Source organism: Oryctolagus cuniculus, chromosome 2, assembly GCF_964237555.1.
Source record: "Oryctolagus cuniculus chromosome 2, mOryCun1.1, whole genome shotgun sequence".
Taxonomy (NCBI): domain Eukaryota; kingdom Metazoa; phylum Chordata; class Mammalia; order Lagomorpha; family Leporidae; genus Oryctolagus; species Oryctolagus cuniculus.
The window spans coordinates 108,707,326-108,722,908 of record NC_091433.1 but is presented as its reverse complement, the minus strand read 5'-3'; the positions used below and the strand labels follow the sequence as shown (position 1 = coordinate 108,722,908).

General features: G+C 43.3%; 1 protein-coding gene across 5 annotated transcripts in view; it reads right to left on the bottom strand.

Moving 5' to 3' along the window:
* The window catches only part of AFF3 (ALF transcription elongation factor 3), a 598,192-nt gene that overhangs the window by 183,012 nt on the left and 399,597 nt on the right, over positions 1-15,583 (bottom strand). For all 5 annotated transcript variants that reach the window (XM_051842640.2, XM_051842639.2, XM_051842642.2 and 2 more), the window contains one exon: positions 4,642-4,693. In XM_051842640.2, coding sequence (XP_051698600.2) covers positions 4,642-4,693 — 52 coding nt within the window. The remainder of the gene's footprint in view (positions 1-4,641; positions 4,694-15,583) is intronic.

The following is a 15,583-nucleotide window of genomic DNA, read 5'->3' as shown; positions in this document are numbered from 1 at the left end:
CAGTTATATTTAGAGCAGGGAACCCACTTACAATACGTAGAGGATCATATTTGCAGCCCTACTTAAGAGGACTTTGATAACAATGCTATGAAGGCCTTAAATGGCTTGCGAGAATAGGGATGTAGGGTTTCCCCTGCTAAAGCACACATCTCATCCCAAAAGGTAAAGCACCTAGGACATTCAATTACTCCACGAAAATGGGCCTTGACAATTAGCTGCAAGGAAGCAATTCTCGCAGTCCCACCACTGCAAACCAGGACATTCCCGGGGATGGTGGGATTCAATCAGATCTGGACTCCTGCATTTGGACTCATAGCCATGCCCTTGGATATGACCCTCAGAGCATCCAAACAGGAGCTCCTCAAATGGATTGGGGGACTCCAGAGACCATTCTGAGAACTTAAGGAAAAGCTAAAAACAGCCCCTATCCTAGACCTCTCAGCTAAAAAGAGCCACTCACTTTGCTGTGGTGGAAGGGAAGAGATAAGCACTAGGCATCCTTACCCAGAACCTGGGTCAGATGCATTGGCTAGTGACTTGATTCTCTAGACAACTGGACCCTGTGGTAGCAGGATGGCCAGGATGCCTAAGGGCTATAGCAGCTAGAGCTGTAATGGTTGAAGAGGCAAACTAGTTAACTTGAGGTCAACTCCTCATCAAGCAGAGGGGGCCCTCAAAGCTAAAGATCATCCATGGTTAACTCAAGATGCAAAGCCTTGCTGTTACACTCCCTTGAGGTCATCCTCAAAACCTGCCATATCTTTTTTTTAAGATTTTATTTTATTTATTTGAGAGACAGAGTTACAGAGGTAGAGAAAGAGAGAGAGGTCCTCCATCCACTGGTTCACTCCCCAGATGATCGCAATGGCCGGAGCTGTGCCGATCCAAAGCCAGGAGCCAGGAGCCTCCCCTGGGTCTCCCAAGTGGGCGCAGGGGCCCAAGGACTTGGGCCATCTTTTACTGCTTTCCCAGGCCAGAGCAGAGAGCTGGATCAGAAGAGGAGCAGCTGGATCTTGAACCGGCACCCATATGGGATGCCAGCGCTTCAGGCCAGGGTGTTAACCTGCTGTGCCGCAGCACTGGCCCCAACCTGCCATATCTTAAATCCAGCCACCCATTTGCCTGAGCCAGATGATAGAGAATTAATACCCTCTTGCATAGAAACTATGGAAGGCCGGTGCCACGGCTCACTAGGCTAATCCTCCGCCTTGTGGCGCTGGCACACTGGGTTCTAGTCCCGGTCGGGGCACAGGATTCTGTCCCGGTTGCCCCTCTTGCAGGCCAGCTCTCTGCTGTGGCCAGGGAGTGCAGTGGAGGATGGCCCAAGTGCTTGAGCCCTGCATCCCATGGGACACCAGGAGAAGTACCTGGCTCCTGCCATCGGATCAGCGTGGTGCGCCGGCCGCAGCGTGCCGGCCGCGGCAGCCATTGGAGGGTGAACCAATGGCAAAGGAAGACCTTTCTCTCTGTCTCTCTCTCTCACTGTCCACTCTGCCTGTCAAAAAAAAAAAAAAAAAAAAAAAAAAAAAGAAACTATGGAAAATACTCTATTATGCCAGGTCTATAAAAGGATGAATCATTATTTAATCCTGATGCGGAATAGCTTAATGATGGAAGGAGTGACTTATGTAAAGTATCTGCAATGATCAGTCTATGGCAGGTTCTAAAGGCAAAGCCCTGCCACTCAATACCTCTGCCTGAAAGGCTAAACTTACTGTTCTTACTTGGGAAGGGAATATACATATACGTATACATATATATACACATATACATATACATATACTTATACTTATACTTATACATATACACACACACTCCAAATATGCTTTCTCAATCTTATCTTACATGCCCATGCAGCCATCTGGGTGTAAAAGGCAAGGAGTTCCCCAATTAAATATAAGGACACATTAAAATTAAAAGCAGTATTAATGTCCAAGGACTTCAAGATAATTCACTGCTGGGAGCATCAAAAGGGATATTCAGGGCTAGCTTTGTGGCACAGTGGGTTCAGCTGCTGCTTGTGATGTTGGTATCCCATACTTAGAGTGCTGGTTAGAATCCCAGATACTCTGCATGCAATCAAGCTCCTTGCTAATGTACCTGGGAAGACAGCAGATGATGGCCTAAGCAATTGGGCCCCTGCCACCTACTGGGGGACCAGAAGGGAGTTTCTGGCTCCTGGCTTCAGCTTGGCCAAGACCTGGCTATTGTGGCCATTTGGGGTGTGAACCAGTGGATGGAAGATTCTTTTTCTCTCTTTCTCGCTCGCTCGCTCTCTCTCTCTCTCTCTCTCTCTCTCCCCTTCCCTTTGTCACTCTGCTTCTCAAATAAATAAACAAACAAATAATAATTAAATCTTTAAAGGGAGGGGATATTCAGATCATTGAAAGAAATGGCCTAGTTGATGGAGCCGCCAAAATGGCAGCCTTACAAGCCATTGAGGCTCGGGCACCTTGATCCCCACTTAAAACAGATGCCAGAGGATGGTTAGAACAGGCTGAGAAGTTTTTTCCTCCTTTGACATAACAATGGAAAGTGCCCCTCATGGGGGAAGAGAGCCCGTGACTAGACTAGAGACACAGTTGCTCATAGGAGAGGGCCTTTCCAAGTTGTAAAAGAAGTAACGACGGCTTGTGAACGACGCCTTCAGAATGAGCCAGGTCATCGTCTCATGGAACCCATTCAACGTCAGAGTTCTCACCTAGGGGAAGATGGAGAAGTGGACTATACTCAAATGCCCTCCGATGGAGGCTCTGGGTCCCCCTTGTCTTTATGGATAGCTTCACTGGGAGGTGGAAGCCTGCCCAAGTCATACAGAAAAGGCAACAGAAGTGGCTACATTCTTACTAAAATATACTATCCCATGCTTTGGGTTACCACTCACTCTCCTGGGTGCCAATGATCCTTCCTTCACTGCTAAGATGGCTCAACAAAGATCGAAGGCCTCAGGAATTACTTACAAACCGCATTCTTCCTGGAGGCCACCATCTCCAGGAAAGGTAGAAAAGGAAAATCAGTTCTGAACAACCCTAGAAAAACTGCACTAAGACACTTCTAAGAACTGGGTAAGCCCATTACCCCTGGCCCTCCTGAAAGTAAGTATAGCTCCTACGGCCACTCCTGAACTTACCATACGCTCTCTTGTAATACATTAGCATGCTAAATGACACACCTACCAGCCTCCATGACAAGGAAACACTGACCACACAAGGAGAGAAAATGGGCAGTAGCTGGATTCTGGGAACTTTCCATCTACTTCCCAGCAAAATCATGAATATTATTCTTCCTTATTAGAATGTACCACGCTTTTATTAAAATGTACCTTCCCTTCCATTCAATGATCCATGTGACATCAAACACAGTTCAGAGATGGGACCGCTCTCCTCCGAGAAGGCCCTGCTCTGTCTGTGGAGTGTGTATCTGCTTTGTCAATACAATGCTTGCTGTTCAATATTCACAATCTCCAGCTCACTCCTGAATTCCTTCTTGCAGTCATGAACTTGGATGTGGGGCAGCCCTTACTGTCGATACCAATATTACTCAAAAGAACGGATTTTTTAAATGATTCTGCCCCTCTCAGTTCTCTAGAACGCCTCCAGATGGCATTCAAACCACTTTCCCACTATATTTTGCAGCACAAAATATTTAAGAATTAGTAATATTTCAACCACGTAAGATCAGTCACACTCAATATATCATCGGACATCAAAACAATGGAACTATTTAGAACTTCCAGGATAATATGAAAATCAAACATACAGTCACATTTCTAATGAAATCCATAGTTACCCTGTGTAAGCCTAGGGGTCTTTCTAGATTAAGAAACAAATCTCAGACAACACAAGACAATCACATCACAAACGAGGGCTTCTAAGGAATAACAGCACTTCAAATGTTTAGAAAGAGCAGCAATGACCTACATTTAAATAGATTTACAACTCTGTCTTATACTAAGGAAACGCATCTTACTCCTGAGAAGTGATACTTGTCCCTGATGAAGCTAAAACGAAGTCGTCTGATGGCTTGTGAATTATTTTATTTAAATGTTGGTGTAGCAGTTTGGGATCAAATTAATCATTAAAAATATACTTGGATTCCTTTAATATTGACAGGGAAAAGATAAAACACAGGATAAGGAACCCATGCTTTTATAATCACCTCTTCTTATTTTTTTTAAGACTGCTTAATTCAAAAACCTCCACAAGTTCTTGCAATTCCAGAGATAACTACAATTATATTTTTCATGCAACTGAGAGTTTAGGTTGTAGATGGCAGGCATCTCAAGTGGGATAGAGTGCCCTCCCCCCACCAAGTATGTGTGACAAGTCCTTAGCACAGTGCTGAAAGTCTTCTAAAGGACACCCCCTTCACCCTCAGCACATATCCTCATGTCTCAGTACTTTCCTGTTTTATAGAAAGTAGCATTCACATTTTTAAGAATCCTCTTTTTATGTTATATCATAAAAAAAAAAGAAGGCCTCAGGAGGCATCTGTACCCAGAGGCATTTAAAAATACCTAACTATGAGAAAAGGGAACCCAGGCTTCCTTCCATTATAACTATTACCAGATACTCAGGCTGTTTCATTTGCTAAGGCATCTTTAAGAACCGTCATCTCTGACGGAGACACAAAGAGACTTACGAGGTGTTGGACGTGCCATTGTCTGGACTCTCTGGCTCCGCGTCACCTTTCTCTTCAAAAGGAAGCAGGAAAAAAAAAAAAACAACAGGGACACATGAGTCTTACAGTCTTTAAGTTTTAAGAGAGATTAAATATATTTCCAAGCTCCTATTAACAATCTTTCAAGAGTGTGCAGCAGGAGGCTTTTAAAACATGTTTTATTGTCTGAGAACCCAGATTTGCAAAATAATTTCTTCTCTGCAACCCAACGGCCCAGGCACAGATCTGTGAGCAGGTACTTAGGAGCGATTTGCCAACAGAGGCTTGGAGAAGAGTCCTTGACAGAAGATGAATATCTGAACAGATAGAAGCTGTTTTCCTTCCACTTCATTTTCAGAAAATTTCAGGAAATGAATGCATTCGTATGCTACAGCCAAGGCACTTTGAACTTTGATCCCTTCTGCTAACACAAGTCAGACTGGGTCAGGCTGAATGACAGCCCGGATGACAGACTGTTCCATAGCACTGAAACTGTACCACTGGTCATGAGATCCCCCAAGAATGACACCCCATGGAGAGCTCATGGCAGGTTTTGTGATTCACACATTACCCAGAGTAAGATGTAAAAACCCCTTCCTGACCTTCCTGATGTAGGGGAACCAGGGAGGAAGGTTAGGTAGGAACAGGTGAGCAGGGAGATGTTTCTAGTAATTTCTGCCTCTAGCCCTGCACTGTAACTTCACTCCCTTACCTGTCAATCCAATACGCCCACCTTCCCAAGCTATCGCTGCTTCATCTAGGAGCAGGAAGGAAGAGACGCCATGGTGCCACCTGGAAGTTAACCTCCACGTGGAGGTGCTGTGAAAGTCTCAGGAAGCTTCACACACACTAGACTCCGCCCAGATTCCACCCTGCTTGTGAGTTCGATTAGGGTACCACCCCCTACCCCATAAAAGTGACTGTCATCCATGAGAACTCTCTTCTGCTTTTCGGTCCTGGACCTCACTTAAGAGTCCTTCTCTGGCCTCCTCCCGTGCTGGCTCCTCTGACCCACTCACAACGTCGCTCTCCATGTGGGGCTGCCCTCTCTCACCTGAATGTACATTCACTCTCTTGCTTTAAGATAAATCTTCCTCCTACTTGTGTACTATACTTATGCTTTGAAACTCATCTCTGGGATCATGAGCCTGGAATAAAAATTAGATTCCAATGCCCACCACAATCTGAAAGGCCAGTTAAAGAACCATTGAGGATTGATGGAGGACTGAATGGGTTTTAGTTAGGGGAGCCTGGAACCAGCTCACTCTTTTGTAGTTTTAAACTTGTCTTACAATAGGAACCACGCATTTCCTATCCTTGGCCACTGGTGGTTTCAACCACCCATCCTTGTTTTGTAAGGAGCTTCTTTTGACTTTGTGGAGGCTCAGGATGGAAAGAAGAGGATCTTTGAGAAAAAGAGTATGTTGGCTGTAGCTGCTGATGGTTGTGCAGTGATAGGCATTGCCTAGACCTCAGAGAAGGTTGTGCATGGCACAAAATGGAGCTGGTGTTGGCAACCTGCTTGGCTCTTTCAGGCCAGCCCTGGACATCTCCCAGAACTTTCTAGTCTTCTGGGTTCAGATCCTCCGGCTGAAACATGTACCAAGCCCCCTTCACCAGCCATGGACATTAGCTTGCGGTCACCAAGTTCAGACATGACTCTTTAAATGACACGATGAAAGTACCCCAAAGATACCTCCCACACTGAACTCAAGAGCAAACTGCATCTTTGCTTCTCCTTCCCTACAAAGAAGACACACCTCCAAGATGTAATTCTGTACCAGAACCACCATGGGGGACAGCCACGTGATCAAAAAGCCTGGGAGTTTACAGCAAAACCAAAAAAGCCACTAATATCCATTGAAACTGCCTTGATGATAATCATTGACCAGCTGGGTCCCCAAGAGGCAAGCAACCACAAGGAAGCAGAAGCAAAGGCAACAAGCTAATAAATTACTCTAAAGTTCTTATTTTTATATAATATTTTTTAAGTTCATGGAAATGGAATAAAAAATACATTCATTTTCTTGCCAAAAAAAAAAACACACAAACTATGAAGCCCACAGATAGCTTTTTCATAGTACACAGCTGCCATAAACTTTCTGAAGATTTGCTTGTATTTTGTCTTTTTGTGATGTGCTCATTTAAGAGACACTTCAGGGCCAGCTCACTGGTTTCCATGCTGGAAGATAATCTAATTTAGTTCTTTGCAGAATCTTTTCCCCACTGAGCAGTCGTAGTATCACTGAACAACAGAGTTATAACACGTGCATTAGGTAAGACAAAACTAAACAGACGTGGACTTTTTCTCCTTTGCTTTTCAGAAATCAGTTACCTTCCCCAGTTTAAATCTGCCAGTAGTTACATCACACACCATTATAATCAAGAATGCAGAACAGAAGGCTAAGCAGGCGCAGGCAACAACACTTCCAAACGACTTAGAACAGAAAACAGGAAATCAATAACAGAAACAAACACCTTGTTTGGATGCCTGAAGAAATAGATTTTACCTTGACCAAAAACGCTGTCAAATAACCCACAGGTGGAGAGGACCCAGGATTTACTGCACATGGGATCCGGGGGCTGCGGGAGGTATGGGCTGGCCTCAGCATGGGGACAAAGCTGTGGCTGATTATCTCTGCTCTTAGTAGCACTCATGTTGTGGCAACGGGGAAAACAGCACAGGTTCTTGCACACCGGAAAGATGCCAAGGGGCCACACAGGACATTTACCAACAGTCTGGGAGAGGGTGCTCTCAGCAGTTTTGGTGCCAACACCGAATCAGTCTTTCTGGGGAAATGCAAGTTCGGGGATTCAGACAGAGTTTAAGATTTTTTTTTTTTTTTGTCCTTCAGGAAGAATAAAACACAAAACTTTCCCCAATATCTTGACATTTTAGGTGATGCAATTTCTGAAATTCATTTGAAATGATGAAATGCATAAGCCACTGAGAATCACAGTCTCTTTATCAAGACCCAAGGGAAAATGATGAGTGTCAGCTAGAAAATTCTCAATAAGAGATTTTTTTTTAGCAGGGTTCTCAAGAGACATTTCTCAGTAGCCCCAAAGAGCACCGGTTGGGTCCATCTCGTCCTTGAGCCATTTTCACAATGGACTGGTCTCTGTGCAGGGGCCTGCACTGACCACTAATAGAATAGTGCTGGTACAGTGTGGTCACTGTGCACAGGAGAACGCAGAGAAGAAGAGGGAAAAAATGGGTCCCAGAGGGACACTCTCTCTGTGATGGATACGTGTTTCTGTAAATATACAGACAAGGGCATTTCAAAAAGCTCATGGGAAATGGAATTAAAATATGGTACAAAATCATTGAAATCCATGCAGACTTTTTTCTAATGTGCAGTTTCATTAACTTTTTGCACTGCACTCATATGCACACATTTTCCTTTTTTTTTTTGGCACCGAAATAACATTGTTTTTTAATTGCATTTCCCAGGAACTTACCTGGAAGAACCCTTGTATATTTGCAGTGTGACAATGGATCGGCCACTAACACAGAATCCCATGCTGCAGTGAGACAAGAGGTTCAAGTACACTCAGCACTGAGACCGGATACACAGTCTGAGGTGTGAAACACTTTGATGGTTCCAATAGGCCACTTAAGAAAACTACAACAGCTCCCTTTCTGCTTCAATAAATGCACGAGGACTCGGGGTGGTGAATATAAAGATAAATAATATCTAATTCATGCCCTTTAAACACTAAATTGGCTGCACTTCTGGAGTACCGCAGTCCCCATCAACAGTGCTCCAACATAGCTTAAAGACTTTGAGAAGGAATGAAAGAAGACAAGTATCACACTGAATTCTCTTGTAGAAGAAAATTTTGCTCTACAACTTAATGAGAATTATATTCCAAGTTGCCCTACAACTTAATAATGACATTAAAAGAAATTCATGTTTATGGTAAAAAAAAAAGTAAAGATAATGAGTTTGTCGCTTTTGTTTTTAACTGTTAGCCGTTCAGTTATTACCTCTAAGTGATACATGTATGTTGTTCTTTCTAGATGTATCAGCTTTAGACACGACCTGGTGCTTTCTGATATAAAAGATAAGAGATACAGTACCACCTCCCCTCCTCTTACAATTTGCATTAGTTCTATCATTTAGTGCCTCCAGTATTTGTAACTTTAAATGTATTTAATCTCCTATCTCTTGATTAATCATCTTATGACAGTATCTCTTTTTTATATAGTAATTTGAAAGGCAGAGTTACTGAGAGAAGAGGAGACAGAAAGACATACAACACACACACACACACACGAAGAAAAAAAATCTTCCATCCAATGGTTCACTCCCCAGATGGCCACAATGGTTAGCTGGCCCAGGACAAAGTCAGAAGCCAGAAGCTTCTTTGGGGTCTCCCACGTGGGTGTAGGGGCTCGAGGACTTGGGTCACCTTCCGATACTTTCCCAGGCACATCAGCAGGAAGCTGGACTGGAAGTGGAACAGCCGGGACTTGAACCAGTGCCCATGAGGATTGGCAGGGTTGCAGGTGGCGGCTTAACCCACTGCACCACAATGCTATCCCTTATACTATGCTTTTTAATCAATATTTTAGAATGCATTCTTTCTACTTATGGAAAGTTTACTATAAAACAATAAGCTATGTGTTTCATTTTGAGGCAGCCTCATACATTCTGCATTTACTATGTTTCTTGACTGCATTATTTTCTCTTGTGTTTGATGTAATCTTGTGTTGTTCATCACAGTCCCAGGAACAGGTTACATCATGGAGCAATAGGCTACATCGATAGGCTATGAATATATATATATTTGTATATGCCATATAGCCTAGGTGTATAACAGCTACACCATCGGGACCAGTGCTTTGGTGCAGCGGGTTAAAGACCCAGCCTGCAGCTCTAGCATCCCATATGGGCACCGGTTTGAGCACCAGCTGCTCCACTTCAGATCCAGCTCCCTGCTGTGGCCTGGGAAAGCAGCAGAGGACGACCCAAGTCCTTGGGCCCTACACCCATGTAGGAGACCCAGAAGCAGCTCCTGGTTCCTGGCTTCAGCCTAGCTCAGCTCTGGCCTTTGCAGCCATTTGGAGAGTAAACCAGTAGATGGAAGACCCCTCTCTCTAAAATAAATAAAATAAATCTTAAAAAAAAGCAGCTATACAATGTAGGTTAAGTATAATGTGTAATGCTTGCATAATAACAAAATCATGTAACAATACATCTCTCAAAATGTATCCCTGTTGCTAAGTTATTGTACTTGAACTGATATTTTCCTTTGACTTTTTTATTTAAGAAACATATAAGAAATATGCTCTATATTGTCTTCTGAAAGTGTGTATTTTTATTGGTCTTTTAAAAATACCTGGATTGGTTTCTGTATTTGGTTTTCAGTAAGAGTTAATTTTATTTTTCTGCTTAATTAATTATTCTTTTGTTTTTTTTTTTTTATTGAGAAGCATCCCATTCTTCCATGGATCTACATTATCAGCTCTGCTCTGAGACCACTTTTCATGCACTGGTCGGGGGGTCTGTTTCTAGATCCTCTGTTTCCTTGTTCAATTTATCTATTACTGCCTTTATATCTTAGCTTTAACTTTTTATATAAAAAGCATCTTTGAAACCACATTCAAAATGGAAAAGAATTATTCAATCCAAAAGTACAAAGTAACATTGTTAGGGGCCAGTGTTGTGACATGGCAGGTTAGGCTGCCTCCTGCAACACCACCATCCTATATGGTGTCTTCATCAGTCTTTCCAGGAAGTTCGCCAAATGTATTTATTCTCATACAACAAATTTTTGGCTCCACTGATACCTAAAATTTTATCTTTGTTATTTTGCTAATTCATGTTTTTGTCTTTTATTTGCAAAGTGAAACATGAAACACAGTCATGGGAGAATATGGTAACAAATACAGTTAAATCATTATTTATTTGAGAGGTACAGTTACAGACAGTGAGAGAGACAGGTTCACCCCACAAATGGCAGCAACAGCCGGAGCTATGCCGATCCGAAGCCAGGAGCCAGGTGCCTCTTCTTGGTCTCCCATGCGGGTGCAGGGCCCAAGCACCTGGGCCCTTCTGTGCCACAGCAGAGAGCTGGACTGGAAGAGGAGCAGCCGGGACTAGAACCAGCGCCCATATGGGATGCCGGCACCGCAGGCAGAGGATTAACCTTATGCACCACAGCACCGGGACCTATAAATCTTTTTCTCAAAGCCTTTGATTTATTTTGCGGTTCTCTTTCTGACCTTTTCATATACATGTTTGGTCTGTTAATATTTTCTATTCAAGTACAGCAATTTCAACTACAAATTTCCACTGCATTTAGTGAAACTCACATTTAAAATTTTTACATTTACTAATTTATTATTTTTTAATAATTTACTAATATCTGAAGTGCTTCTTAATTTATAAACATGCAGTTTTCATTCTTGTATTTTTCTTATCAATTTCTAACTTAGACCATGGCAAATATAACATTCATCCTCTGAAATTCACTAAAACCTGCCTTATAGTTGAGTATGTTGTGCTTGAAAATGATACATATTCGGGCCGGCGCCGCGGCTCACTAGGCTAATCCTCCGCCTAGCGGCGCCGGCACACCGGGTTCTAGTCCCAGTCGGGGCGCCGGATTCTGTCCCGGTTGCCCCTCTTCCAGGCCAGCCCTCTGCTGTGGCCAGGGAGTGCAGTGGAGGATGGCCCAGGTGCTTGGGCCCTGCACCCCATGGGAGACCAGGAAAAGCACCTGGCTCCTGGCTCCTGCCATCGGATCAGCGCGGTGCGCCGGCCGCAGCGCGCCGGCCGCGGCGGCCATTGGAGGGTGAACCAACGGCAAAGGAAGACCTTTCTCTCTGTCTCTCTCTCTCACTGTCCACTCTGCCTGTCAAAAAAAAAAAAAAGAAAATGATACATATTCAACAGCTGATGGATGATGAACTCTTTTTAACTATTATCTATATATCCTCCTGACTTTTTGGTTTACATAACATAAAAATTACTACTTTATATGTACATCTCCCAGGAAGATGACAGATTTTTCCTTGTAATTTGGTTAACATTTGATTTTGAAATTTATTTATATGGTAACTGTCACCCTTTCCTCACTGGGTAGGGACCGTATTAGTAATGTTTCTTGCTTGAATTTTATTTTTTTGGTATCAAAATCATGCCATCTCTTTATCATTATCTGCTTGACATACAGTGTTCTATCCTTTTTGTTTCTGAATGTGTTACTAAAATAGCATGGAACAGGGTTTTTATTTAATTTTAAAGATTTTATTTATTTATTTGTCAGGTAGAGTTACAGACAGTGGGGGGGGGGATGGGCAGAGGATCCTCCTTCCATTGGTTCACTCCCCAAATGGCTGCTATGGCCAGAGCTACGCTGATCCAAAGCCAAGAGCCAGGCACTTCCTCTGGGTCTCCCATGGGGTGCAGGGCCCAAGCACTTGGGCCATCCTCCACTGCACTCCCGGGCCACAGCAGAGAGCTGGCCTGGAAGAGGAGCAACCGGGACTAGAACCGGCGCCCATATGGGATGCCAGTGCTGCAGGCAGAGGATTAACCTAGTGCACCAGGGCGCCCGTACCAGGGGTTTTATTTTTAATCCCTTTGGACAATATCTGTCATTAAATCATGAGATCAAACCCGTTATAAACGCAGAAGACAGCCTCTCATCTGTGTCCCTTGGCCCAAGGTGCCCTTGCCTGTTCTTTAGGATCAATCAGTTATGAAAAAGGAATTCTCCGGGTTAAGGGTGTGGCACAGCTGGCCCTGCAACATGCCAATCACCATACTCAAGGGGTCACTTCTTTCTCCAATAGCTAGGAATCCTGATGACCAGCGTTGTCCCGGGTTGGCTTTGTTTAGTGGATTTCCAGTTTCAGGCCGACTGTAACTGCGACCTGCGTGTAACCCTTCAAACAACTGAAGCTCACCTGGCCATGATAACATTCCCTGAAGAGCACGACACTGCTGACCAGTCAAAGGAAGGCCACAAGCACCACAGACCAATCAGGAATGTGGACAGGAGCTCAACATGTACCTGCTGCTAGCCCCAGCTTCAGTGGGCAGCAACCTTTATCCCTAACCCCTGGGGAGCCCGGGAGTTAAGCAACAGCTGCCAGGTTTCTCTGTGCAAATAAATACCTACTTCCTGCTGCCACCCTGGCTTCAGAGAGTAGCTTTCTGTGCATCAGGGAAGTGGGCCCAGGTAAGCTCATTTTCTAGCAACACCTCCAACTAGTTTGGGGGATTGCTTTGCAAAAATCATATGTCTAATTCAGTTGTGTAAATTGCTGATTTAACTGTATTTGTTACCATATTCTCCCATTATTGTGTTTCATGTTTTACTTTGTACTTTTGGATTGAATAATTCTTTTCCATTTTGAATGTGGTTTCGAAGATGCTTTAAGTGTTAGGCTTCTAACTTAAACAGTCCTTCCCTATGGCTTAGTAATCACTCTGACAATTGCTTTGCTAACTCCAAAGTTAGTATTTTTACCCTTTCCCCAAGTGATTACAGTAACTTAGATGATTTTAATTTCAACTTCCTCTCTCCCTGATGCTATTGTTTTCATGTATTCCAATCATATTTTGTTACTTCATAAGGTATTAGTGTCACTGCTCCACAGTACCAATTAGTATGCAAATTTCCCCAACTTATTTGGCATTTAGCCCTTCTTGTACCTCGCATTCCTTCTCAGCACAGTGCATCTTGCAGAATTTCTTTGGTGCAGTGTCTACTGGTGGCACACGCTCCTAGTTTTTGCTTGTTTCAAAAACATCTTTATTCTTAAAACGCTTTTTGCAAGGTGCACAAATCTAAGGGACGGTCATTTCTCTCTCCGCTCAGCGAAGCTGTAATTTCACCGTCTGCTGGCTCCCACGGCTGTGTGGTGAAGTCAGCTGAAAGCTGCTTGCTGTTTTGAAGATATTAAAGGCCGTTTTCAGATTCTCGCCCTGTATCTGCGTGTTCTGCAGCTGAACTATAATGTGTCCATGTGGATTTCTCTCCATTTATCCTGCTCAGTATTCATTGGTTTTCTTTAATCTGTGGTTTAGTGTCTTTCAATTCTAGAAAATTCTCTTTCCCTGTCCCTTTCTGGAACTCTAGTTAGATGCACTGGACTTTCCCACTCTTTATCCCCCGTGTTTCCACACCCTAGTTTCCACTTCTGTGTCCAGGGCTGCATTCATAGTCCTTAATCTATCTTTCCCACTCATTCATTCTTTCTCAGCTATGTGTAATTTCTGTGAAAACTGCCCACGGAAACTTCAATGTCTATTTTTTTTTCCATTTCTACAAGTTCTGTTAGCACTTTCTCAAATCTTACTGCTCTTTACCACACCTCCAGTGCTCTCCTCGGGTTCCACAGATTAACACAGGGACTGTTTCTCTGCCAGGCCTGATACTTCCACTGACTAACGCATCAGCAGGCTGACGCTGCTGTCTGTTGCTTGTCCCTCCTTGTGCTCATGCTCTCTTTCTCCATCCCACATCTCTGTGAGTTGCTCATTTCCCCTCGAAGTCCATTTATTTAGATTCTTACTTTCTCCTTTCCATTTCCTTTGCTTTCTCTTGCCACTATTCCTAAGGCTATATTTCTATTTTCTTCGCGGATTGAGCTTCCTATCTTAACTCCTTTTCTTGTTTTTCTACTGATGTTTTTCTTAATATTCAGAAAAAATGTTTTCAACTTTATATTCCAGACTTCAGCTATTACCTGTATCTTCTACTAATGCATATTTTTTTTCTTTTGTTAACCATGTTTTTAATTTTCAAGTGCTCATTTATTCTGGAACTACTTATTTTTCATACCAATCTGTTCTCTTCATTTAATATGAGGTACTTCAAAAAGTTCATGGAAAAATGAAATTAAAAAATAAGTTTAGGGGCCAGTGCTGTGGTGTAGTAAAGCTGCTGCCTGCAATGTTGGCGTCCCTAACGGGCGCTAGTTTGAATCTCAGCTGCTCCACTTCTGATCCAGCTCTCTGCTATGGCCTGGGAAAGCAGTGGAAGATGGCCCAAGTCCTTGGGCCCCTGAAGCCAGGTGGGAGACCTGGAGGAAGCTCCTGGCTCCGGATCGGCACAGCTCTGACCGTTGCGGCCAATTGCGGAGTGAACCAGCAGATGGAGGACCTCTCTCTCTGTCTCTCCTCTCTCTGTGTAACTCTGACTTTCAAATAAATAAATAAACACTTAAAAAAAGTAAGTTTATTTTGATGCAAAAAAGATTTTAAAGTCCATACATACTTTTAAAATAATATGCATTTTTCTTGAACATTTTGAAGATCATACATATACATGGATCTCAAAATTCTTCTTATGCCTGGGGCCAGTGCTGTGCACAGTGGGTTAAGCCATAGCCTGAAATGTTGGCATCCTTGTATGGGCACCAGTTCAAGTCTCAGCTGCTCCACTTCTGATCCTGCTCTCTGCTACTGGCCTGGGAAAGCAGCAGAAAATGGTCCAAGTGCTTGGGCCCCTGCACCCATATGGGAGACCTAGAAGCATCTCCTGGCTTTGGTGTGGCCCAGCTTTAGCCATTGTGGACATTTGGGTAGTGAGCTAGAGATAGAAGCTCTCTCTTCCTCTCCCTCCCTCTCTCTCTCTCTTTTAAATAAATAAAACTTTAAAAAATTTTTTTTCTTGTGGCAAACTTATCTTTTAATTCCACTTTCTATGACCCTTATGAAGTTTGTACAAAAAATTTCAAATCTTTCTAAAGACTGTAATTAAAACTTTATTTCATTGAATTAGCTGGATTTCCTCTAGGGCTAGACCTTCTCATTGGTACTCACTGGTTATGCATTCATATTCAAAACTAACACATTGGGTGGTGCTGGCTCAGCAAGTTAAGCCACCGCTTGTGACACTAGCACCCTATGTCGGAGTAGCACTTCAAGTCCTCACTTTAGCCTGGACCAACTCTGGCCAT